General features: G+C 27.5%; 6 protein-coding genes across 6 annotated transcripts; 4 read left to right on the top strand and 2 right to left on the bottom strand.

Moving 5' to 3' along the window:
• Positions 1-4,785: 4,785 nt before the first annotated feature.
• OCT59_021184 (uncharacterized protein) lies at positions 4,786-6,374 on the top strand (the record flags this gene model as incomplete). Its single annotated transcript, XM_025327559.2, has 1 exon — positions 4,786-6,374. Exon 1 carries the CDS (start codon positions 4,794-4,796, stop codon positions 6,372-6,374), a length of 1,581 nt encoding a protein of 526 aa, XP_025170672.1. The 5' UTR covers positions 4,786-4,793.
• Positions 6,375-7,881: 1,507 nt separating this feature from the next.
• Positions 7,882-8,255, top strand: OCT59_021183 (uncharacterized protein; the record flags this gene model as incomplete). Its single annotated transcript, XM_066149687.1, has 2 exons — positions 7,882-7,921; positions 8,056-8,255. The coding sequence occupies 2 exons, from the start codon at positions 7,882-7,884 to the stop codon at positions 8,253-8,255; spliced, it is 240 nt and encodes a 79-aa protein (XP_065990570.1).
• A 1,717-nt stretch (positions 8,256-9,972) lies between these two features.
• On the top strand, positions 9,973-10,279 carry OCT59_021182 (uncharacterized protein; the record flags this gene model as incomplete). Its single annotated transcript, XM_066149686.1, has 2 exons — positions 9,973-9,994; positions 10,050-10,279. 2 exons carry the CDS (start codon positions 9,973-9,975, stop codon positions 10,277-10,279), a joined length of 252 nt encoding a protein of 83 aa, XP_065990569.1.
• Positions 10,280-11,016: 737 nt separating this feature from the next.
• Positions 11,017-11,391, top strand: OCT59_021181 (uncharacterized protein; the record flags this gene model as incomplete). Its single annotated transcript, XM_025311534.1, has 1 exon — positions 11,017-11,391. The coding sequence occupies one exon, from the start codon at positions 11,017-11,019 to the stop codon at positions 11,389-11,391; it is 375 nt and encodes a 124-aa protein (XP_025170673.1).
• A 2,555-nt stretch (positions 11,392-13,946) lies between these two features.
• OCT59_021180 (uncharacterized protein) lies at positions 13,947-15,787 on the bottom strand (the record flags this gene model as incomplete). Its single annotated transcript, XM_066149684.1, has 2 exons — positions 13,947-15,527; positions 15,629-15,787. The coding sequence occupies 2 exons, from the start codon at positions 15,785-15,787 to the stop codon at positions 13,947-13,949; spliced, it is 1,740 nt and encodes a 579-aa protein (XP_065990568.1).
• A 2,151-nt stretch (positions 15,788-17,938) lies between these two features.
• OCT59_021179 (uncharacterized protein) lies at positions 17,939-21,805 on the bottom strand (the record flags this gene model as incomplete). The annotated part of the gene is made up of 10 exons (XM_066149683.1): positions 17,939-18,260; positions 18,330-18,403; positions 18,490-18,518; positions 18,576-18,821; positions 18,889-19,015; positions 19,096-19,842; positions 19,903-19,997; positions 20,064-20,322; positions 20,509-20,745; positions 20,819-21,805. The coding sequence occupies 10 exons, from the start codon at positions 21,803-21,805 to the stop codon at positions 17,939-17,941; spliced, it is 3,123 nt and encodes a 1,040-aa protein (XP_065990567.1).
• Positions 21,806-25,299: the final 3,494 nt, after the last annotated feature.

Genomic DNA, 25,299 nt, shown 5'->3' with positions numbered 1-25,299 from the left:
ACATCTGTGGTATATAATTATCACATGAAAATAAGGATAAATTTAAAAAGAAATTAAAAAAATAAATTGGCAAAATTGCACCAAATAAATTATAATTCAATTCCATGACTAATTTCATCAATAATTTAGAATTATTTCTATTTTGATAAATGTCAAAGACCTGCTATGGGTAATTGCAGTTCTCTTAACCAATAAATTAAAGAGGATATTATTTTTGTATAACTTCTACTACTTTAAATAAAGATTATAGTAAATAACTTTCTATTTATCATTACATTATACCTCATGTCTCTTTACGCCATCTAATAACAAATATCAAAGTAATTTCATATCTCATATACTAAAATATTGATATGTTAGTTATGAGATTAGAGATTAGATACTGTAATATCGTTGACTTTATATGAGTAATAATGCAAACTAACATATTTTATCGATACGCAGTATATTATTTAATCAGTATATAAATTTGTTATACTTACACCTGCAAATTTTCCATATAACTTAGATAGACTTTCAGTATACTTTTTTTTATTGTCCGAAACATAAGCATAGTACGCACTTCAACTCCAAATTAGGGAATATTAAATTCTAGGATCTTATGTAACTATCAAAATTTCATTTTTGTTATGATATCACGCGTATTTAATTTATTTAAGCAAGAGTTGAACTGATTTTTTTGGTAATGTATACATATGATAAAAACTTTATACTAAAACCATTGCTGAACTATATATCAAAAATAAATTTAGCTTGAATAAAAATTTTAATAAATTTATTTTAATTAACAATAATAAAAGCTTTAATAGTATGGGAATATTACACAATATCATATAATCTTTAATTATATGGTTTATAGGGAGTTAGGGAGTAAATCATATTAACTATGTACTATAAGCCACAATTATATCATTAAATCAATTAATATTACTAGTTTAGGTTAAATAACTTATAAATTAAATTGTGACTCATAGATAATCTTGATTTTTTTTACCTATTTTATTATTAGTCACTATGTATCTATGTATTCAAAGGGTTTTAAAAAATATATAAATACCCTTAATTTCCTCAAGGAAAAAATCAAAAACCAAATTTCAATATTATTTTCAAATCTTACAAATCTTACAAAACTTTTACAATCACCCAAATTTCAATTCAATTTTTTAACTTGTAATTACAAAATGTCTTATCATTTGTGTCCAAATATTATCAATACTATTTTAAGTGAATTTCCTATCAACAAATGTTACAATAATCCTCAACCTATTATTGAAACTTCTCAACATTATTTACCATTACTTACCGGATTTTTTTACATTCTTTTTATAATTCTCCTCATATATACCAACATTCTCAATAATACAATTGTCCTAATTTTTCGCTTATTGAAATTCATGTGCACTATAATCTTATCTCTCAACCAACTCCCTTCTCTTCCTTCATATCTATTTAATATATTTTATTCTTTTAAACATTTATTATTATCCTCAATTCTTTTTCATATTTTATTTATATTATTATCTATTCTTCTTCATTTTCTTTATTTACTCAATTGCGTAATTCAGATTCTCATCTTTTCTTATTCTCTACTTTATAAAACAACCTATTTAGTGAATATTACTCTCCTTTTAATCTCCCAATAGCTTAATTAAATAAACTTATATTACGTAGCTTGGCCCATTGCTTACCAAATATAGCATGTAGACGTAATCTTTCCCCTTTGGTCAACTTGGGATTACTTGACCATTCTTAGATAGATAATTTTTACAAGGGGATCATTTGCATCGCCCATGAAGCATTGCTAATTGGTGTCAGAGAGATCCTTTGTCTTGTAAAAATTTACCCTTTCTTGATCATTTGACCATTCTTAGATAGATAAATTTTATAAGGGGATCGTTTGCATCGCCCATGAAGCATTGCACTGTGCTAATTGGTGTCAGAGAGATCCTTTGTCTTGTAAAATTTACCTTTCTTGATCATTTGATCTATCTCATGTGATTTCCTTCTTCACATGTGATACCCTTTATTTCATTCCTTTGTTGAGTTCTTTCCTTAATAACTTATCAACTCAACAAAATCCATCACCGTTGGTTCCACAATTTCTGTGTCCAAGTTCAATTCTTGGAGGTGATTTTTTTATTAATATTAGTTTATCTTCTTTTTTTCTTCTTCTTTTATAGGGAGTTTCAGACGAAATTACAAACTAGATTCTAGGTAGAAAATAATTTTTTGTTTTTCTTAGTAATATTTTTAACACTACTTATTTTCTGCTTTACCTCTTGAACAAGATTATTTTTTTTCCGTGTTAAAGCAGGTGTTTTCGCAAGGCATTACGCAAGGTTGTTATAGTTAGAAATAATTTGATAGGCAGTAGGATCATTTTGTATCAATGATTCTTTTGCAGTTAATGTCGAAACAAGTTGTTTTCTTATTAATTATTTTTCTTTCTCGGCCATTTCCATCCTCTTGAAATGATATAATTTGCTGCAGAATATTTTTTAATGTCAAATCGGCCACCAATAAGCCATCAATCGGACATCTGATAACCGATTGATTCAATTGAATGGCTGATTGATAGTTGATTTCCGCCAAAATATGTCACAAGTCGGATAGCTGATTGATTTCACCATTCATCCTTTCATCCTAACTCCTAAATATCACATACAAGATTATTTTATTTTTTTTAGGTTTGTGTTTATAATGTACATGTCTTATTTATTTTTTTCTTAGTTGATAATTAATAATAGTGCAATGAAAAAATTGAAATCAACGAATATGAAAAATTTCAGGTAAATATTTGGTAATTTAATACTTGTCATTTTTCTTTTTATTAGTTGACAAAATTCTTCACAAATATGGAGAACGATAATTCAATATAACCATATGAGCTCGAAACACTTTTACGTTAGGGTCATTACCAACTTCAATCATAATATCATAATATTCTTTATCCAAAATTTCAAAGTAAATTTTTGTGATAATTTCGTAAAAATTTATTTTTTCCTTTTCGGTATTTTTTTCTAAATTTTTTTCGAGGTTTCCTTTTTTTATCTCCTTTTTATTGAAAAGAAATCTTTTTTTGGTTTGGTTTTTTTTACCAAACTGAATTTTTCAAATTTTTTTTTTTTTGTTTCTTTTCGAAAATTTTTTTTTACAAATATTTTAACCTTTCTCTTTTCGGTTTGGTCGATCCAAACCTAAATGGTAAAATAATGGAAAAAAAATTTTTTTTCGATTTAAAAAAAAAAGCCAGACCGAAAAAAGAAAGGGAAATTTTTTTTTTAGTTTTGAAAAAAAGTGTGATCAGATCGACGCTACGGTGCCACCACCATCATACCTGCTTTATCAAGAACTACTTTATATTATTGTATTAAGGTATTCAGTAGTATCTGATACGTTGTTTATTTAAAATAGATTCAATTGAAAATGACTATAAAGAAAATTGACTTTTCATCAATTAGGTTAAGATTTAAAAAATACAAGTCAATAGTCTATTAAATGACAATCATTGATTTTGTTTTTGAATATGGTATTAATCGACAATATAATCAAAGGGTAAGCTCTTAAGTAAATAAGATTTCTTTTATAATGCAACTAATTAATTTACTAATTTGTTAATTTTTATCTTTAGATGGATTTTAAATTGACTTTATAAGTCAAACCAATATTATGTTATATTCGAATTGTTATCATTTATTTATACTTTATTTTAAGTTATTTAAACACTAGGATTAGAGTAGTTAAAATGTTTTGCAAGATTCTTAGTTTGTAATTTAAATAATTATATAATAAAGTTCATTATTAAAATTATTAAATGTATAAATTATCAATAAAAAATTTTTAACCGCTACAATAATAATTCGAATTTAGGCGAAAATAATAATATTATGAAATAAATTTTACATTATTGAATAATATATAATCTTTTGTTCAATCCCAAAACTATCTGTCAGATGATCTTTGTCGTTATTTATTCTTTATATCTTATATATATATATATATATAATGACAGATCGAGCATGAGGTTCAGATAATAATCCCTAAAGCAGCAACATTTCAATTTTCCATATGATGAATTTATTTTAGAATTTTAATCTACCCCTAACTAAAAATTGTCAAGACATAAGGGATAAGGCTTATGGTTATATTGAAAAGGAGTACTATTACAAAGTTGCGTTTACTTATTGTGAATTGTGATACAGGAATATGGATGTCTCAAAAAAATTTTTCATTCTTTCTTTTTATTTTTACTAAATTTTATTCATTTCTTTAGATGGATTTTAATTTTTATAAATTATATAAATTATCTAGAAACCATTTATCATAAAAGAGTTGCACAATTACGATAAATTTTGATGTCGATGCACAATTTAATACATCCTAATGCTCACAATTCACAAATGTATAATTCATATTAGAAAACAAACTTAAATAAGATATAAAATACATAATTTGATATTCCTTTTAATAGATCCATTTACCATTTTTTTTTTGATAGCGTATTTGATAATTTTTTTTTTAATACTATATTATCCATTATTATCTATTTGATAGTTTTTATAACTGACAATCCATATGAAATATATCTTTAAAACTCTTATTTAAATCTCTATACTTTTAAATAATTTTCGTGATCGCCATCGTGATCACACACACCTTTTTTGCGCCCTATTGAAAATGTTACACCGCACAAATTGTTTACAAATTGTGCGACAATACCGGATATTAATTTGAAACAATAGTTAAAAAATGATACAATAATACTTCCTCCTCTTTCTCTCTTCGCTTATAATATGTCATATTCAAAAATATTTTCAGTTTTACCTGAATTAACATATGATGTTATAAAATATTTTAGAAATGATCTTTCAACTTTATATTCATGTATTTTAGTTAACAGATTATGGTGTCGTTTAGCAATTCCATTATTATGGGAAAATCCATTTTCAATTCCTAAACAAAATTATAACTTTATTGGAATTTATTTATGTAATTTAAATGATGAATTAAAAGCAAAATTAAATGAATATAAAATTGATGATAATTTATTTCCTTCAAATACACTTTTTAATTATCCCATTTTTTTAAAATATTTGGATACACAAAATATTATTTCTTCTATTGAAGGATGGTCTAAAGATATTATTAGAATCTTAAAGATTGAATATAATTTAGTAATTAAATTTAAGAGATTAATTTATACATCATTATTTAAAATATTTATTGAAAATGAAGTAAACATACATACTATTAATATTCACGTCAACCATTATTATATAGATGATGTGTTTGGATTAATGTTACAAACCCCTGATTTCTTTCATAATATTAGAAATTTAAAATTCCATTTTATTGGTCCTTCACTTGCTCATACTCCTAAAAATAGCGGTATATCACAAACGATCAATTTACATCAAAATCTTAAAAAAATTACATTGCAAGGTTATTTTTGTTTTCCTTTGTATCAGTTATCAAGTAATCATAATCATTCAAATACTTTAAATACAATCATCTTATTTAAAATCAATTTTATAGGTATAACAAATTTAGACAAAGTATTTGAACAATTAAATGTTTTAGAATCTGTTCATATCATTTATTGTATTTTAGATACTTATTTTATTCGACAAATAGTTAATTTAACTAAACCATTTAAGTTAAAATCTATATTCTTAGATAGAAAATTACAAATTAATGAATCATTACAATTATTATTACAAAAGTATGGTGATTACTTGGAAAATTTTGGATATAGATTTGATTCTGATTCGTTCTCTGAGAAACGATTATTTGAATTAATTATAAAATATTGTAAAAATATCAAATTTCTTGATTTGATTGTACTTAATAATTGGATTATTTATCAGTTACTCAATTTAACTGAAGATGCAAAACAAAATCTTAATTATCTTTCTATCAATGTCATTAACACTTTATCTTCAAGTTTTATTGAAAGTGTTATTGCATTTAGTTCAACAATATTACGAAATTTAGGTCAAATACTTCCTTTTAAATTAGAATATTTAAATTTAGCTCTTATTATTAAATATATGGATGATTTTGAAATATTCTTAAAAAATTCTCAAAATACTTTTATTAAAAAATTGTTAATCACAAATAGGAAAATGAATGATGAGAAATGTCAAGTTATTCATGATTCTATTCTATTCTATACAAAAGAATATATTATGAAAAAAAAAAGAGTCAAATATTTGGCTATTGTTAATTACTTTAGTAGTACTGTTAATAATGATTTATTTTCATTTAAAGATGAAGTGAAGGAATTTGAGTTATATAATATTAAAATTCAAAAATATAAAGATTTGGTTATTGATAATAAATTAAATTTTATAGAAGAATTGGAGGATTTTTAATATCAAGACTTAAGAATTTAATATAAATTTTTAGAAAATTTTGTAAAATTTTATAAATAAACTGAAGTTAATTCTTTAAATTTTGATAATTATATATTATTTTTCTGCACGTGTATCTAAAACTATACGTCACATCACGAAAATAAATTTATTTTTTTAATCAAAAAAAAAAAAATTCGTCAATATTTCTTCTTTCCACTCTCCAATTTATTGGAAAAAAATTTCTTATGCAAAGGATTTATAATTTTTTTGTTCGTAAAAAAATTTTACTCCCTTCCTAAATCCTTAATTAATAATACATTTATAATTATATAACAGGTTATGAAATTGATATAGAAATCAATATTCAAAATATAAATAATAAATATATAATAGTAAATGATGAAATATATTGTTTTCTAGCCAATTAACGTTAATACCCTATCCGTAATTTTAACTTGCAACAGTGTAACACCCAATAAATAAAGAGAAGCAAAGTTTATAAAAAGTGTCATTGTTAACTGAGCCTATTTAGCATCGTCCGAAATTTTGAGTTTTATTAAATAATTCTCCATGTATATAATCTGAAATAACAACATTTATGTAAATTAAAGATAATAACATTTATATTATTATTGAAAAATTTCAGCGAGCAAATTAAATGTGCAAAGGTGCAATCATTTTCTTTTAGTTGAAAAGTTAGGAAACGTTAGTTTAGAATAAATGAATTTATATTTGCACGGTTTTTTGTGCCAAACCGAGGTGTATATTAATTTTTCATTTAACCTAATTTTTATTTATTTTTATTTATTTTATTTTACTTTATTTTTTGAACTCTTATTTATAATAAGTTTAGCCTACAAATATTGATACTTTAAAAAATACTATGAAGAAATAAATATCAATAAATCGAGATTAACATACATATTAAATATGAACCAATTTTTATTACCGAGATAGATTTTATGAAATAGTAGATTAAACAATATTTAATAATTTAACTTTTAATTTAGACAGTTTTGTTTTGTTTTGTTTATAGAATATATAAAATATTCAGCTTGGTAAATTTTTATGAATATATATAATTACATACTTACAGTGATGGGAAATGATCAAGTCATTTGATAATTTTAAAATTCCCTCTGAATAACCTTCGAAATTTGAATGATAAGTCTTAAATTGATGATAAATATAAGTTTAAGCATATATAATCTTACAAGAAGTTTAATTCTACTGTACTGCATTAGACGATTTTGTGGTAGCCCTTCCTTTCTTCCGCTGACGTCACCTCATAGGTGTACAAGAGGACCCCGGAAACTTCATATAAAGGTTGCCAGTGAACTGAGTAAAGTTATTATAAAAATCAAAAATTGTGGGTAAAATGGGCAATGATCTTATGATTCAGATTTCGGTTATTACTATAATGGGTAACGATTATATATCTATATTTTAAGGGGGTATTTTATATATATTATATAAACGTTAAAAATGATTGAAAAAAATTTATTTTTTGATTTTATTTTAAAAAATGCAAGCCAAAAGTTCCAAAAATAATTCTACTTTACCAAGTTTAGAATAATTTTACCCAATAATGAATATGATTCTGATGATTTTAATTTTCTAGGATATGATTAGTTAAAAAGTTAGATGAAATAAATACGAAACAAAATTGAAGTGATAATTAATAAAAAAATGTGAAAAGGTAATGATGCTATAGTTGATGATAAAAAAGACGATATTATAATTGAAGGTAAAGTTGATGTTATAGTTGAAGATGATGTTATAGTTGAAGATGTTGAAGATGTTGAAGATAATATTATAATTGATGATACAAATATTAATTTACAGAAAAGAAAGAGAAAACGTAGTAAAAAAATCATATTACAAACAGTCATATGCTAAAAAATATTTTATAGAAGAAATAACTCCAGAATTGGTCCGTTGGAAATGTGGTAAAGAAATCCGTTTAAAAATCTTACAACGTATGTTGAATTGAGCAATTGTAAGTATAGTAACGAAGGACAGCTAAGTATTAAAGTTTTTTAAAACCTATCAAAAATGTTGCATGTAAGGGTTTATTTGAGGATAAATATCGATATTATGTGCTTAATAGTCCAGCCGAATTTGGAGAATCAATCAGACCTGATATAGCCACAAAAGAGTTATTTCCAGAAATTGTTAAAAAGTCTTCAACAATATTTGGTTAATTTCTATAATAATTAATAATAAAATCAGGTTATAAAAACCAAAACAGGGTATTTTTATTTGGGTATCACTTATAGGAAAGATTTAAGGTTACTAGTAAACTGGGTAATTTTATTAGTAAATTTTCGGCTTAACTTGGGTAAAGATCATAGTAAATTTTTAAATTTTTGAAACAACCTATATATATAGTTTCCGGGGTCCTTGTACAAAAGAGCTTATTTTGTAAGAATTTTCCAGAAGTTGGATTATTTAATGAGATCAAAGTGAAGCTTTGAATTTTGAGTAATTCCCAGCTACTATAGTTATGTGTATCACGTGTTAGAACATGATCAAGATGACAAGATCTCAATTATTCATTTTCTGTCTACAAAATTTTCTTTCAGTAAATGTTACCTGATTCCGTTGAAAATTTATGATAGAGGAAGATAAAATCGTGCACATTTTACGTGCATTTTATTTTTATCGTGTGTCAGTATAATTTATTTATTTTATATATATTATTAGTGCAGTATTCATTTTAATATGTGAATGATTAACGATTTATCGATGTCAAAATTGATTTATGTCAAATTTGACACTTACTATATTTTATTATAGGGGGTTACAGCACGATTTCCCAACATCCATTTTCCCGACGTAACCTTTTCCCGACGACAGGACAAAAATACAAAATCCCGAATGGATATCGTCAGAATCACGTGTAATAAATCATGTGCAATGAATCACATGCAGACTGGCAATCTAGTGCTTCGATCCGGATGGGTTTTTAACGGATCAATCCGCGGTTTACTACGGTTTGGCAACGGTTTATTTGAGTTGGAGCTATAAGTTTGGTCAAAATTAATAAAATTTGTAGAAGAATAATTTTTATAAATCTGACAAAAATTATAGTTTGACAAAAATAATAGAAAAATGTTGTGATGCTAATCAACGGATCAATCCGGATCGAAGCACTACTGGTAATCTTCTAATCAGGAGTACATTATTTAGTGCCAGGACTGTTCTTTCAAGTTCATTATTTGCCCCAGGCTGATGTTTATGAAAATAGGATAATGCACCTTCTAGAACTGCAATAATCATATCCTCTAAAACTATTTCGAAGTTACAAGAATGAGAAATGCTCTAAGATGAATTGGATAATTAACCGAATCTGGTTTTGTTTCGTAAGTGATAGGCTTGACATGGTCAAGGTAACGTCGCTCGTGGAAAAAAACGTAGATCAGAAAGCACATAACTGAGTATACAAATTATGTAATATAAAGTTTATGTAAACTATTATGACGTAATAAATAATACATTACTAGTATAAATAATTGCTGCTAACAAGTCTAGCTTCTTGCTTCTCAGATTTTACAAACATTTATAGAGGCGGCTTTGTCTATAAAATATTTTTTAATAATATTTAACGTTAATCATGGATGAAGCTATTGAATTACGTATGTATCATAATACACGTTTTAAATCTACTAATAACATGATCATTCACTGTAGTAGAAGATGATCTAAAAATTGACCAAGAAAACGGTGGAGTAGGAACAATTGATCAAGAAAACGATCGTGGAGTAGTAAAAGATTTAATAAAAGGTTCATCTGTATTTCTTCGAAATTTACCGGAAGAATTACAAGATATTTACGACGATTTGGCCCCAGAGGCGAATATTTATTTTAATAGCATTAAAAGTAACGAAGAAAAGACAAATTATCTCAAAAGAAATGAATAAATAAAACGTATTAGCTAATATTAGTAAATGTATTATTATGAAAACTGCTTTTATTAATTTCATTTATTTTCTTTTTAACATCTAAATAAAGTGTGAGAAAGAAAAAAAAAAATAATGAATGATAATAAAAAATATATGTATATTTATATAATTGAAAATTTCTTTGACGTTTAGATTACTCTTAACGCGAATCGATTTTTTTTTTCGGTCTGTCAATCAATTTTTTGTTTCCCCTGGTTTGCCTTTAAGGCCGAACTTTTTTTTTAATTTTCTTTCCCCTTTTTTTTATTAATTTCTTTTTTCGGTCTTTTTTTTTTTAGACCGATCATCTAGCATACTGTATACTGTAATTAAAAAAAATCTTTTGATATTTAGAATTTCCACTTTCAAATTCTTTCTTTTTTAATTTTTTTTTTCAGTTTTTTTCCGATTTTTTTTTTCTTTTTTTTCTTACAAATTTTCTTTTTTCGGTCTTTTTTAATAAGACATAAATCAGACAAAATGGTGCTTTTTTAGACGTATTTACACATGAACACAAAAATAAAATGAATTTTACACATTTCATTTTTATAGATTGATACTTCTATCTATATTATTGATGGTAAATATCATATGAAAAGGGAGACTTTTTTGATGATCTAATGTATAATATATTTACATATCAAAAAAAGTATATATAATCTGAAAAAAGTCCTAGGCAAATTTCATGAAATAATCAACTATTCACTTTTCTCAACATGAAACTTTCCATTCCTTTAACCATTGTTACTATAATTTGCATTATAGCGCTTGAACAAATTGAAGCATTTAATTCTACTTTCGGTGTATTTGTGTTTTTAGCTTCATGTAAAGTTTGGGCTACAGATAATTTGGGTTATACCGTAATGGATACCGGATGGTTGAATTGCGAACAAGATGATCCAAATTTTACATTTCATTCTCGAGATATAACAGCTAATCCATACAGACTTCACGCAAAGGTTATGGGCAGCCTGAGAAAAACAAAAAGTAGAGGACCATTTACCTCAGATACCTGTTTTAAATTTTCTGGAACTGTTGCTAAGTGGTCTTTTGACCAACAAGACTCGTCATTTTGCCAGCACCCTACTTAAAACTATTTGTATTTAGTTAGCTTTATTTGCTTTATATTCTTTAAGAAGACCTTTTTTTTTATAAAAATTATTATCCTAATCAAAACAAATAGCAAAATTAATTGAATATTTACGTTTATCTTTGATTATTTCAACTAATGAAAAATTACTATTTAGTTTATTAATTAACTTTGTTTGTATGTTATAGTTTTATTATTTTATTTTTAATTTCTAATACAATATTTATATTTAATTATTTTAATTATTTTCATAACAAATTATTAATAACAAATCTTAAGCATGGAAAAGCTGCAAATAGTTTTTATTGACAATAAACGCACTTTTTAGAATTCAATTTTTCGGAATTCAAAAAAATTTTCAATACTGCAAAAAAATTGATAAATTTTGGTACTCTTCTATTACCATTTTTTTTTTATTTAAGTATTAATAAATGTAAATAAATTGTAAACTTATTATATTTTTGTAGTTCAGGAATTGATAAATTAAAATATTTAAACATGAATAAATATAATGAACTAATTTATAATTTACTTTTATATATTGTTAATGTTTTGTTAAAACGTGAATTATCAATAGCTTGGTTTCAGAGAACTTCGTTTTTATGAACTAGCCTCCTGAGTTCCATTAAAAATCATATTTCCAGTTTTTCCGCCATTTTGAAAAAAAAAGATTTTATTTGATCAATTTTAGACTACTTTTTGCAACGCAGATCAACACGTGTAATTTTAGCACTGTAAATTCAAAATTCAATATTAAAATTACTATCTATACCAAAATTAATTTTTAATACTCTAATTATGTTCCTATACTTATGGTATCGAATTCTATCAACGTAGTCATACATTTAATTTTGAGCTAATGTCATAATTTTGTATAGCCAATGTCGTATCAAAATCTTTTAAGGCAAATATATTAAGAATTAGCCTAGTCTTTTATAGAATATTTATTTTAAAGCATATTAAACCACATAATTATTTGTAATAAGTCGAATGCTTTTTAAAATCAAATAATTAAAATGGCAGTAATGCGTGCGAAATTTTCAATTTTAAAAAAATACATAAACATATGTTGGTAGGGGGATTTTATCTCAACTACGGAGATGTCTTGGCGAAATTGTGAAAATTATCTAATTTACTTAATTTATTTTCGCCCCTTTTTTTACATTTGACATAGAATCACGATCTAATTTATTCCTTTCTCGAACAAAGAAAAATGGAAATCTCGACGATCAGAATCCCATTATGATAATGAAAATTCATAATCTCGAAATTTCAAAATCCAGAAACTCATTATTATCCCGTCACTTAATATTCTCGTGAATAAAAAAATGATTATTAAATTCTAATCAGCAAAAAAAATTATATCTTTATATGCAAAACATTACATTTTTATTTAATATAAGAAATTTTTTTTTTTTTAGCTATTAAAGCTATTAACATTAATAAATTAAATTTGCGAAGTATGATTATTATTAAAATAAAAACGTTAATTTTTGCGAAATATTTTAAAAAATCATTATTATATTTGATTTAATAGAAATAATAATCGTTATAAAGTATTACAAAATTATTACGTCTAAAAAAAAATAATGTAAAAATTAAAAAAAAAAAGATAATGAGTGTCAGGATTTGAACTTTCGAAATTATGATTTGACAAGGGTTGTGAGCGTCGGGCTTGTGATTATAACGGGATTCTGATCGTTGGGATTTTGAGCTCTCCATTTCACAAAATTCACCGATAACACAGTACGTGACAATTAATCACCTGGCCCACATTACGACATAACTCTGGCCTACATCACGCCGCGTGTTGTAAGTAAAGTAAGCCGGACCTAATCTCGATAGTGTTAAGCCAGTTCTTAAATGCTTATAAAAATAAGCGTGTATGTATATGGTAAGCAGAAGGTATAATAATTAAAATAAATATTAATAAGTGTTAACAAACGCGTAGTGAAATAAACTATATAGAAACACTAATAAGTGTATCACTGTCGATCAATTTACGAAGGTGACACGAACAAATAAATGTAAATTCACTTGTAATTTCAATCAAATGCGAATACGGTAATGCACACACTGGCATATACACTCGGACGCAAATATTGATTCACAATAGAACAAAACCTAAGATAAAACAATGAGATAATTCTTTTTAATAAATGCTTTATTAAATTCAAGACACATTATCTGTTTTTACATTGACTTGGAACACATATATTTATAACAAAAAAAATTCATGCTAATCATGTTTAATATATTAAATATGAGCTATATGTTAAACATTTTTTTTTTTTTTTTTTTTTTCACTCGCGTAAACGCGAAACTCCTTTATTAAAATTATAAAAAGCGCACCAATTACAAAATCAACCTAGAGAATCACATTGAAGTAACCAGTGCAAGCACTGATTCAACCTCTCCATACCAGGCGCTTCGGCCTACCGCTCGGTCAACCCACGACACCCTTGAAATACTACACAACTACAAAGAAGATAACTATCTGTCTGTAACTTAAATATACCTATCTACACTATACAATGTCTATATTAAGTGAAACTACTACTTCTTTTTAACTAATCTACGTCTACCTCCTCTGCCTCGTCCACGACTACCTGGTTTACCTCCTCTTTTGTTGTTCGATTCTATACTTACCACCACTTGATCTTCTTCATCTTCATCACTATCACTTTCTATCCCTTCTTCTTCCATTATACGGTCACCTTGTTTCTTTCGTAAACGTTTCCGTTGTTCTGCAGCTTCTTTTGCTTCTTTTAAGACCTTCTTGTAAGTATCGAACGTCCCATCTAGTCGCGCTATATACTCTGGAGTAAAAATTGGTTCTTTCTTTTTTTTATCTAGCCTCTTGCTACATGTTTCATTTATTGATTCATACTCGTGTAATTCTATTGGTGATACCTGTTTAACACTTTCAGTGGGTTTTGTTACTTGCTCTTTATTTTGAGCTTCGCCCACTTGTTTTTGTAGCGCATCACGTTTTACCCTTGCTTCCTCCAGCTTTTTCTTTCTATCTTTTAAATCCGCAACTAGCACGGCATATCCATTTCTACATCGGTCAATCCATTTTTCATCATCTTTTTCATCTTGTGACAATTCTTTGTTTATTTCAGCTCGTAAATCCAAAACGATGTCTACAACTTTTTCTGGCGTGGCATAATCTTTTAATGGTGTTGACGCAATGTTTTGTGGAAATTCATCTAAAAAATTTTTCCTATATCTATTTATTACGTCAACCATCTCGTCTGTACTAACGTTATCTATATTTGTTGATGACATGGCCATAGCTTGTTGTTTTATTGCAGGCGTTGCTTTTCCATTATTTCTTGGCTTTGTGCTGACCAAATCAATACCTGAGTCCCTTTTTGAGATCTCTGCCGGTTGTTTGCCCAAACCCTTACCATGAATAATCCAAGTATTGTCTGTTCCTTTGTCTAATGCCATAGCTGCGTCCAACTGATCTTTGTCTTTAAAGTATGCAAGAAATACTGAATTTTTTCCAAAACGCGCCATTTTGCCGTACTCAAAAGAGTAATTTTTTCTAGCTATGTCTTTATAATAACTTGAATGAATTATTTTGTATGCCTTCCACTTACATTTTTCTTTTATAGATTTAACCGTACTTTGTCCTGGAAACCAACGAACTTGTATCGCAGTTTGTCTTTTTTCACTATTTCCAATTAAAAGTTGTACCTTCCATGTATCTCTAACAAATTTACTGTCGTATTCCTCGAATAAATTAATTTCAGCTCTTACCGATTGGTATTTGTAGTGTTTTTTAATTCTTATCCTATTTACATTTCCTATATTTTTAATTGCTGAAACAACTTCGCTTTCACTATACCGCGCTGGTATATCGTAAAACATTATGTCACGTGATGTTGCACATACACCCCTTGAATTTTTTACGATCGGCTGTTGATCAACTGATTCAGGTAGTGCAATTTCCTTAACTACTTCTTTACCACGTTCTTTCTTTTTTCCACTTTTTCTTTGTCCGTTCTGTCTTTTGATAGGTTCTTTAAACTTACTATCTGTTGCTTTTTTTGGTACTTCTTCATGTGGCGGATTTTTTTGCTGCGCCTGGCGCAGCCATGAACAAAGCCTAGTATTTTGTTTTCCTATCTGTTTAACGTCGTTATCATATTCTCTATATGCATATCTCAAGCAACTTCTTAACAGTAGGTCCACTATCTCTCCCTTTATTCCCTTATATCTACTATTACGTTGTGTGTTCGCAGCGTTCGGAAAAAAATTTTATCAAGCTCGTCTTGTAACTTTTCTGACGACCTTGTTTCTGCGTTTTTGAAATTTTTCTTCACCAAAGTGCTGACTTTCCTTAGTATTTTTGTGTCGAACTTGTCCTGTTGTAGGTATGACTCCATTTTCTTGACTTTTTAAGAGTATTTTTATTAGAAAACGAAGTATTTTTTATATTTTTTCTTCCTGTGAATTTTGGTCTGAATGATCGTCCGGAAGAGTTCCTCCTCTTTTAGATATATAGTTTGCTATATGTTAAACATGTTAAATATGTTGCATATGTTAAACATATTGAACATTCGTAACATTTGCAACATTCGTATTATTTCGTAACATGATCGTCGGTCACAAGATCATTCAATTAAACACATTGATCACGTGATTATTCGATTAACAATAGCTATTTTAGATTTACAAAATTGTATCGAATCGTATTTAAGATCACCATTTAATTTTTACTTTAAAAGAGAAAAATGAAAAATGGCCTTAAATATAGTATCTAAAATTAAAGCATGAATTTAAGCCTTCATTAAATTATTATGAAAAAATTATATAACCAACTTTGATTTGCACTTTCAACATTTCTAATGTTTTAAGTACTACTATAAAGTTCTAAATCTTTTTAATTGTTGTTCTTTAGAATCCCATTCACTATATATTCCATTAATCCAGTCTGCTGTATAAATTTCGGAGAATCCACCTTTTGTCAAATAATTAATATTTTTCAAATAGTTATATGGAATCCATTCAACTATCATTGCTGGACTAAGTGATTCATAACCTTTAGTTATTTTTCTTACTGCTTCAGTTTTTTCATCATTTGTAAGAATTTTATCAGCAAGGACTGTTGTTTTTTAAATTCAAAATGTTTGTGTATCTCATTGTAAATATTAGTATCAATTAACATTGTTGCTCTATTAACTGTTGCATAAATTAATTCATATTGAAGAGTGGACATAATGTAATTTATAAATTAAGGGAAGAGAAAGAATTATTTTAAGTTCGTTACTCCGATTATGAAAATTACTTTTATTAATTTGATACAACATTTCTTTACAGAAACATGTCAAACCAAGACGAAGTCGTGGCCAAGCATGAACAACTTGTGAACAATCAGGGAAAGAGTTAATCACGTGTTAGTCATATGTTTGTCTTGAGTTAGTCACGGCTTCGTCACAGTTTTAGTTACTGGATGGATATTAAGACGATATTCAATAAATCGCAATATCGTCAATAACGACTTATGTAATAGATTTTAGCATCATCATAACTAATTATGTAAATAAAATTTAATAAATCATTGAATGGCATAATAGATTATAGAGTCTTTTTAATGACATCATAACCACATTCACACGTCAAATGATTAAAAATAGGCAAAAAAAATGGTGCAAATCGCATAAACTATTCGCAAATTTGTATAAACTATTTACAAATAGTATAGGTTAATTCGTAAATAGCCAAAAACAGCCAAGAATAGCCAAGAATAGCCAAGAATAGCCACTGCTTTTCGCGCCATTTTTTTTGCCGATTTTTAGCATTTCGACCTGTGATTGTAGACACGTATAGAATGTATCTTAATTATGTCATAACAGCATTTATAATCACGTTGCAGCCACTTATATAATAAATCGTAGTGAAATTGTTATTCATGTATAAACTGAGTATTAGATAACTCAAATTACCGTCAATTTATTTGCTTGTAATAATTAATTGTAAAATGTAAAATCAATACCATCAGGAAATTTTTTTGGAAGATAAATATCGATAATTATCACTTTATTGATAATTATCACATTTTATCGTACTAAATAAATCGATAATTAATGTATTATGATGATCATCAATAAACAACTGGAAAAATATAATGATATTTAACATTAATGATATTTATTGATAATTATCTGAAAGATATTTAAGTCATGATCCGTGAAAGATCGACACAAAATTACTATTAAATTTTGGGGTAAAAATTTGTCGATCATTTATTAAATAAAAATAACTGCTATCATTCGCAATAAGGCAAGTATTACTAAAACAAATTCACAGCTCAACCAGATCACATGACAAGCTGCGCAATAATGTAAAATATGGTTTGACAAAAAAAATTTCATTTAACCGACTTGACGAAAAATTTTTTCTTTGTAGCAGCTGTAGATTTTAGAGGTACACGTATATATAATACATAAATTTCACCTTTTCAATTTACGAATTTTTAACATTTATTAAACATTATTTACATTTCTCTCTTTATAAGTACTTGCTACAAGTATTTATTATGAATTTTCAGAGTCCATATTTTCTTCCAAAGTACGCAAAGCCATAGCCTCTTTCCATTTGCGTGAAAAAGTTGAAATCCAGTTTGTTATTGTAGTTACTTTAGGTATGTCATTTTCTTCAATTTCTCCAAGTTCTGCACGCTTTAAAAGTTCTTCATGCATCTGTTGTGCATTTAATTTTTGACGAGGATTTGCTGTTCCAGTATGGAACATTGATTCTAAAAGATACTTTACTTGGGGAGATATTCTTTTTACTGGTCCACGCTGACGAGTTTTTTCATTTTCTTTTAGAGCCCATCCACTGGTAAACGTTTGTTGACTACGCAAAAAAAAAAATAAATAAATAATACAATCAACAAATAAAGATGTGATTGTTTAATATTTATACCTTTTGGTTTCCAATGATCTATTGTTTTCCAGGTTAGTCAGATCAGAAAGTATTTGGTTCACATATTCTTGGCGCTTATTATTGGTAATACAAATACATAATAGCAAATAGGATTATAATAAAGAATATAACGAAAATTCTAGAATTGAATATCACCTACCGATTCACTCTGTGTTGGATCTTGTTTGTCTAACAAGCAAATATGTTACTTTTATTTAGGAATAATATGGAAACAGGTAAACTCACTTTCTTTATTTAAAATTGGTATATTCCATTGCTTAATTGATTGTGTATGAGATGTAAAAGTAGGATTTGGTTTTTCAATTTTTCGCTTTTTAACAATCTTTTCTATTTTTTCAAGTGACCATTCTTTCCACTCTCCAATTCCTGGTAGTGCACGTGCATGAATATATCCTACTTTTTCTTTGTCCGTGGGCCAAGTCCATTCTTGCAGGTTGGATATTCCCATAATTGTGCCCAATTTTGCTTTATCTAAATTGAAAATAAATATTAGATTTATTTCAAGTTTTACAGCTTGCTAATTAGAACTACAATTTACCATTATCTCTGTTAGGATTCAAATTAGAAACTCGGACGCCTGCTATACCTTTTACTGCTAATTCGATATCATCTCCAGAAATAACATCATATCCAAGCTTTACGTATCTTTTCATTGCTTGAGAAACCTTATTATTATCAATGAATTGATCAATCACTCAATCAGTATTATCTTTGACTCTCAATATAATAATATAGCAGAATGCACCTGTGCATGATGTGAATCAATCGAAGTTTTGGCTTCTCCTGCTTCAAGAAAGATCCATTTGCGAGGAATTATATTATACCACTCCTTCCAATGTGCAATAATCAACATTAACTCTGTACAGTGGTAATGCATGCCGTTATCTGACATTATTGTTACCCATTTGGGTTTTGGATTCAATGTTTCAATTACAGTATGGAGGGAAGATGCAGTAAACCATGCATCTTGGCGCATATCGTTAGACCAGTGATCAAATACTTGAACATCCAGTTGATTTTGTTCCATATTTTTGGTATATACAAGTACAGAATGAAAACTCCAACCGCGTTTTCCAAAAAACTCTGTTTTGGTCTCACGTGCACTTTGAGGTAATATCCTCATTTTGTAATCTACAATCATTACAGCACCTTCTTCATCCAATTCTTCTAAATTTGTTCGTACATGAATATTCAAGTATGTTTTACGGGCATGATGTGCCATCCATGCTATGAGTTTTTGCTGATATTCATCAAGAATTTCAAAATACTCTTCACTTATTGCTGCTTTTAATTCTTCAAAAAAACTAAAAATACTTTCACATTTTGAACAGGTAACTGGATGATTAAGATTACAGTCTCCAAAGGCATGTCGTATACAATGACTAATACAGGAATTATGAACCGCGATACCAGCTGCTGTAACCTCCAGTTCTTTTGAATATTCTCGACGTATGTATTGACGCAATTCTTGTGATTTTGTTAATAAACGTTTCTAATAAGATAAAATATATTAGAATTCATACTTGCAAATTTTAATAAAATTTATTTTTACCTTCAGAGGTTCATCCATAACATGGGCAGAAATAATTACTCCAATATCTCCAAATACCATATAACCACAGTCATTACATGTAGAACATAATCCACCTAAATTTTCTCAGTACACATATTGACCACCTTCAAGACATGTCATAAAAGATGTACGACGCATACCATTAGGATACTCTTCTGCAAATCTTTCCCATAATGCTTTTTTCGTGTCTTGTAAGTATTTGATTGGTTTTCCTGATTTTGCATCAGTTTTGTATGAACTCATATTGACAAATTCTTTATCATTTAAAAATCTGTCAATTTGTTCAAGCATTTCAGGTGTAAACCTTCTTCGGCAAATTATTGGTTTTACAAGTGGAGGGGATCCATAACCATTGATACGTGCATGCTTGCGAGATTCTACAATAGTATGTGAACCAACCTGTATATATTTATTATAAAAACAATATAAAATTTTACATTATTGTATCAGTAATAATTTTTTGCAAATTTTTCATTGTCTTTTTTACGTCTAGTTTATTTACATAATTTTAAAAATAAAAGAATAAATAATTCAAGAACGTGTACATTAAAATTTTACATATAAAGCAAAACTATAAAATATTACATTCAAATTTTGTTTTAGTTCTCCATAGGTAAACTCATTGGAAATTATAGAAAGTATACGTCTTTTTCCATCAGGAGTTTTTTTGTTGTTAGCAAGTGCACGTTCAAAACACATCCAAAATGTATGTGTTGCGTTTGGCATATTCTTTGGAATACTAGTAAGAAAACCACTTTTATATAAAGCAGCAAATGCTACCTTGTCTGCTTTTCCATTTGGTGATTTTGTCCATAATTGACGCTAATAAAAAAATATTTATTTTAGTGTTTGAAGATAAAAAAAATAACAATAAAAATATCACAAATTTACTGACCTTTGATTCTTCAGATAACCAAGGAGTTATATTTGTTGCACCAACTGCTTTTAGCATGGTTTGCCACGCACTTAATTCACGTTCACTAAATTCATATCCTTTTGGATATATAGCATGCAAAGCAGGTTCTAATTCAATTATTGGATTTTCAGTTTTAAGCCAACTTGTAAAAAAATATTTCCAATTAGCATTTGCCAGAGTTCTTCTTTTTACATGATAATCAAATAACCTTTCTAAAATATATTCATCATTCCAGTCATTAAGAGTGCATTGAGTTCGATGCTGCTGAATTAGATTTTTTGTAATTGGATTATCAAGACCATAAAGTTGTGTGCCGGTAAATTTTTTCAGTTGTCCTGTTTTTTCCCACACTTCATCTGGCGTTGCGCCTTTAAATTGTTTTATTAAAGCAGATTCTCGGTAAATTTCAACAATGCATTTTTTTTCCTCAATCCGTGATACAAAAATTGACTGCTTTCTTTCATACATATGAAGAAGGGATGATTGAAAACCTGAACCTGCATAACGCCATTTTTCGCGTGAAGAAGTCCCTATACCATAAATAAAAATTATACAATTTTCTACATTAACAGTAACGGGAATATGTTGAATATCTTGTTTTAAAGTTTCAAGGATATTTTTGTCATTCCAACCCATTGCTTGATACCCTGAATAGCGTGTTGAAGTATTGAAACGGTTTTTATAAGCTGTAGAAATAGCCTTTGTAGAACTTGGCTCTGTAACAACATGTAAACCACTTTGACAACAATACATTGGCATTAATTTGTTATTACCAGAACCAGTTTGTATAGTTAAAATGAAATCTACTTCGTTAAGACAAACTTTAGTCTGTTGTCCCAGCCTAATCGGAAATAAAGTTTCATTTTCGTTTGAAATTATCCACCAATAAAAAGAATAAGGTCCATAGTGAAGTTCAGGAACTATAGTTCCTGGTTTTATTAAAGTAACGTGTAAAGTTGGAGCCATTATGACAGTTTTTAAAGGTTGTCAACGAGAGATTTAAATTTATTACAACTGGTTATAATGTATCTTATCCCCAAATTTACTATACACAACTCATATGATCTGATGCCGATCATTCGCGGATCACGACTTAATGATATTAAGTGTTAAAAATTTTATCTATGAATTTCTATAAGATATTTAACATTAATGATATTTATTGACAATAATCTGAAAAATAAATAATGATATTAAGTGTTAAAAGATTTTATCAATAAATTTCTGTAAGTTATTTAATGTTAATCAATCCTGTATAGATTTGCGTTATGTAACATGATATTATAATTAAGTTACGAGATTATTTAACAATCACGTGTATTATATTATGTGACATGACTTTCTGTTAGTTAAACTACTAAGACGCGATGATAAGTTTATTTTTTTAAACTTTTTTTTTTATAGTTTAATTAACCATTTCCTTCGCCCATCCCATTTATACTCTTCTAACCTTCTTTTTCCTTCCCTTCTCATCCGTCTCTTTCACACTTTCCCTTCACCCACTCCACCCTTTTTACGCTTTCTTTTTTCTTTTTTTTTCACCTTCTCTTCATCTTCCCATCATTTCTTTTCGTCTTCCATCATTTCTTTTCGTCTCCCATTACTCCTCTTCATCTTCCCATCATTTCTTTTCATCCTTCTTTTCGTCTCTCATCATGTCCTATTTCTCCTTTTTGTTTCCTCTATTACTTTCCATTACTCCATTGTTAGTGTAACATGATATTATAATTAATTAAAAATAACGAGGCTATTTAACAATCACGTGTATCGTATCATATCATGTAACACAACTTTCCATTGATTAACTACTAAAACGCGACGCGATAAGTACTATTTTTTTAAACTTTTTTTTAAAAGTTTAATTAAACATTACTTTCACCCTTTCCCATTCACATTCTTTTACCCTTCTTTTTCCTTCCCCTCTCATCTGTCTTTCTTTCACACTTTCCCTTTCACCTACTTCACCCTTTTTACACTTTCCTTCTTTTTTTTTCATTTTTACCTTTCGTTTTATTTCATTTTTCCCATTTTTTTCATTGGCAGTTTGATCATTTTACCGTTAAAACTTAAGCATTTTTTAGTTTAAGCTAAAACTTTTTTTCGTAAATTTTCCCTTTTCCTTTTCTTTTTCGTTTTTTTCCCTTTCCCTTTCTTTCATTTTTCCCCTTCCACCTTTTTCATTTTTTTCCCTTCCCTTTCTTTCCTTTTTTCCCATATCCCTCTTTTACTCGTCTTCCTTTCTCTTTGCTCTTTCTCTTTTCCTCCCTTTCCTTTTTTCTAGGCATTCTTCGGTCTCTTTAGACATGACATTCTGGTAAATCTTTTGCCTTCAAATTTCCTTAGACTCACCATTTTGGTATAAAGACTTAATTTTTTTTTATTTTAATTTTTTTATTATTTTAACGAACTTTACTAATAGTTCTTTTTTTTTATTTTGTAGGTGATCGGTTTTTTGGATTTTGAGGGGAGGTATTAATATTTTTTTAAAAAAAATAACGAAACGATCATTAATGTTTCGTTATTTTCTTTTTTTTTTATGTGATCAGGTTCATCAGATTTCAAGGTAGATATCGGGTTTTTTATTTTAAAAAAATATTTTTTAACAAAACGATTATTAAGGTTCGTTATTTTCTTTTTTTCCAGTTTTTAGCGGCAATTCTGTAGGTTTATTATTTTTTCATTTAATTTTTTTTATTTTAACGAATGATTTCTAACTATTCTTTTTCTTATTAGGTCAGTTCCTTGGAAGCAAGATATCAGTTTTCGGTAAAAGCTTTTTTTTCTGTCTTAATTTATTTATTCTATACTGACACTATGAATTTTCTCTTTTTTATTAGACGCCTGGTCTTTGGACACTTTGGGATTCGGTGGGTGGGTTTTCCTTATTATTATTTTTTTTTTTTTACAATAATGAAACGTTTATTAATGTTTCAAAATTTCTTTTTTCATAGACGGGTCTGAAATTGACCTTTCTTTTTTGGTAAATCTTTTGGTGCATGGAATTTCAATGGGATCCGATTAGATATACCATAATAGATTTGTATAGTTTTAGTATAGAATTTAGTATAGATTTAGCATAGATTTCAAATGTATTTTATTGATATGATAATAAAACTGAACCACATTTAACAATAAAGTAATTTAACGTTATCTAACAATAAATAATATAAAGTTATTTAATACAATAAATAATCTAACGTTATTTTACCATAAGATAATAATAATAATCGTTAGTGATGATAGTTGTTGATTTAATCACATCATTAATAATCGACGAGTGTGATTATTATCGATATATATCACATTTTATAAATAAATGGGATATATATCGATAAAGTGATATATATCGCTATATATCACCTGTAAAAATTTCCTGATGACATTCATAAATAAAATAAAGCATATATAAATACATATTAGGCATCTTTAATAAAGTAAAGATTTCGTATATACATTTTGTTTTGAAATTGTGACCATCGATGCATTCATTCCCATTTCCATTACAATAATGAATAAAATGTGTAGTACTTGTACGAATCACGCTTATAGGAAAGATACGTCATTGTCCATTTGTAGACTGGAGCTTGAACACAGGGCATTCAAATCCATCAACAGAAACGAAACTGAACTGTTGGTTGCTGTTTTGGCTAAAACTGAATGATTGCAAAAGTTTCGCCATCAACTATGGTGACAACTTCACCAATATGTAGGTGATGCAAGACTTTAGTATCATTTTCTTCTGCCAAAAAACATGTATATTCATAGAACTGATATAAATTTTCAAAAATTGCTAAATAATAATCCATATCTTAGTGCGATATTGCCAATTCTATATGAAAGTCAGTATCATTCGGCAAAATTTCATTGCCTTTCTTGATATGCACTTCTTCAAGGTTATCTTTGAGAAACGTTCATCCAGTGAATGTACTATTTAAAAATACTAATTAAAATAAAATTCAAAAATAATTAATTAATTAATATAAATCTTAAATCAAACCTTCACTTATATCATCATTAAAATCTAAAGACTTAAATCAACCATCTATCAGCCATTTTAGGAAGGTTATTTATTAAGGTATTATTCATAGAGAAAAGATGACTATTGATACCTCTATTGAATAAATGACGCACTGCAAATAACGTTGTATCGCGCTTTGGCAAATACAACTCCATCTTTTTACGGTTTGTCTGTGGCATGATATTCTTGAAAATTCTGTGCACCATATGCATCTCTTTCGTCCCTACACCGGTATATTCAATAAAGTTGTGTAGTTTTAGCATGTTGTATCAAATGTAGGTTAACATGTAAATTTGGCAGGTTTTCAAAATCTTTGAACGTCTTACTTTATAAGAACAATAATAATTGTAAAAATGAAAAAAAAATGAAATAATAAATTAGTAATAAATGAATTATATTAGACAAATATTAGTAATGACCAAAATCGTTAGATTTTTCAGCA

This window comes from Rhizophagus irregularis, chromosome 3 (assembly GCF_026210795.1).
Source record: "Rhizophagus irregularis chromosome 3, complete sequence".
Classification (NCBI taxonomy): Eukaryota; Fungi; Glomeromycota; class Glomeromycetes; order Glomerales; family Glomeraceae; genus Rhizophagus; species Rhizophagus irregularis.
Note: the sequence above shows the minus strand (reverse complement) of the source record. Positions and strands in the feature narration are given on the sequence as shown.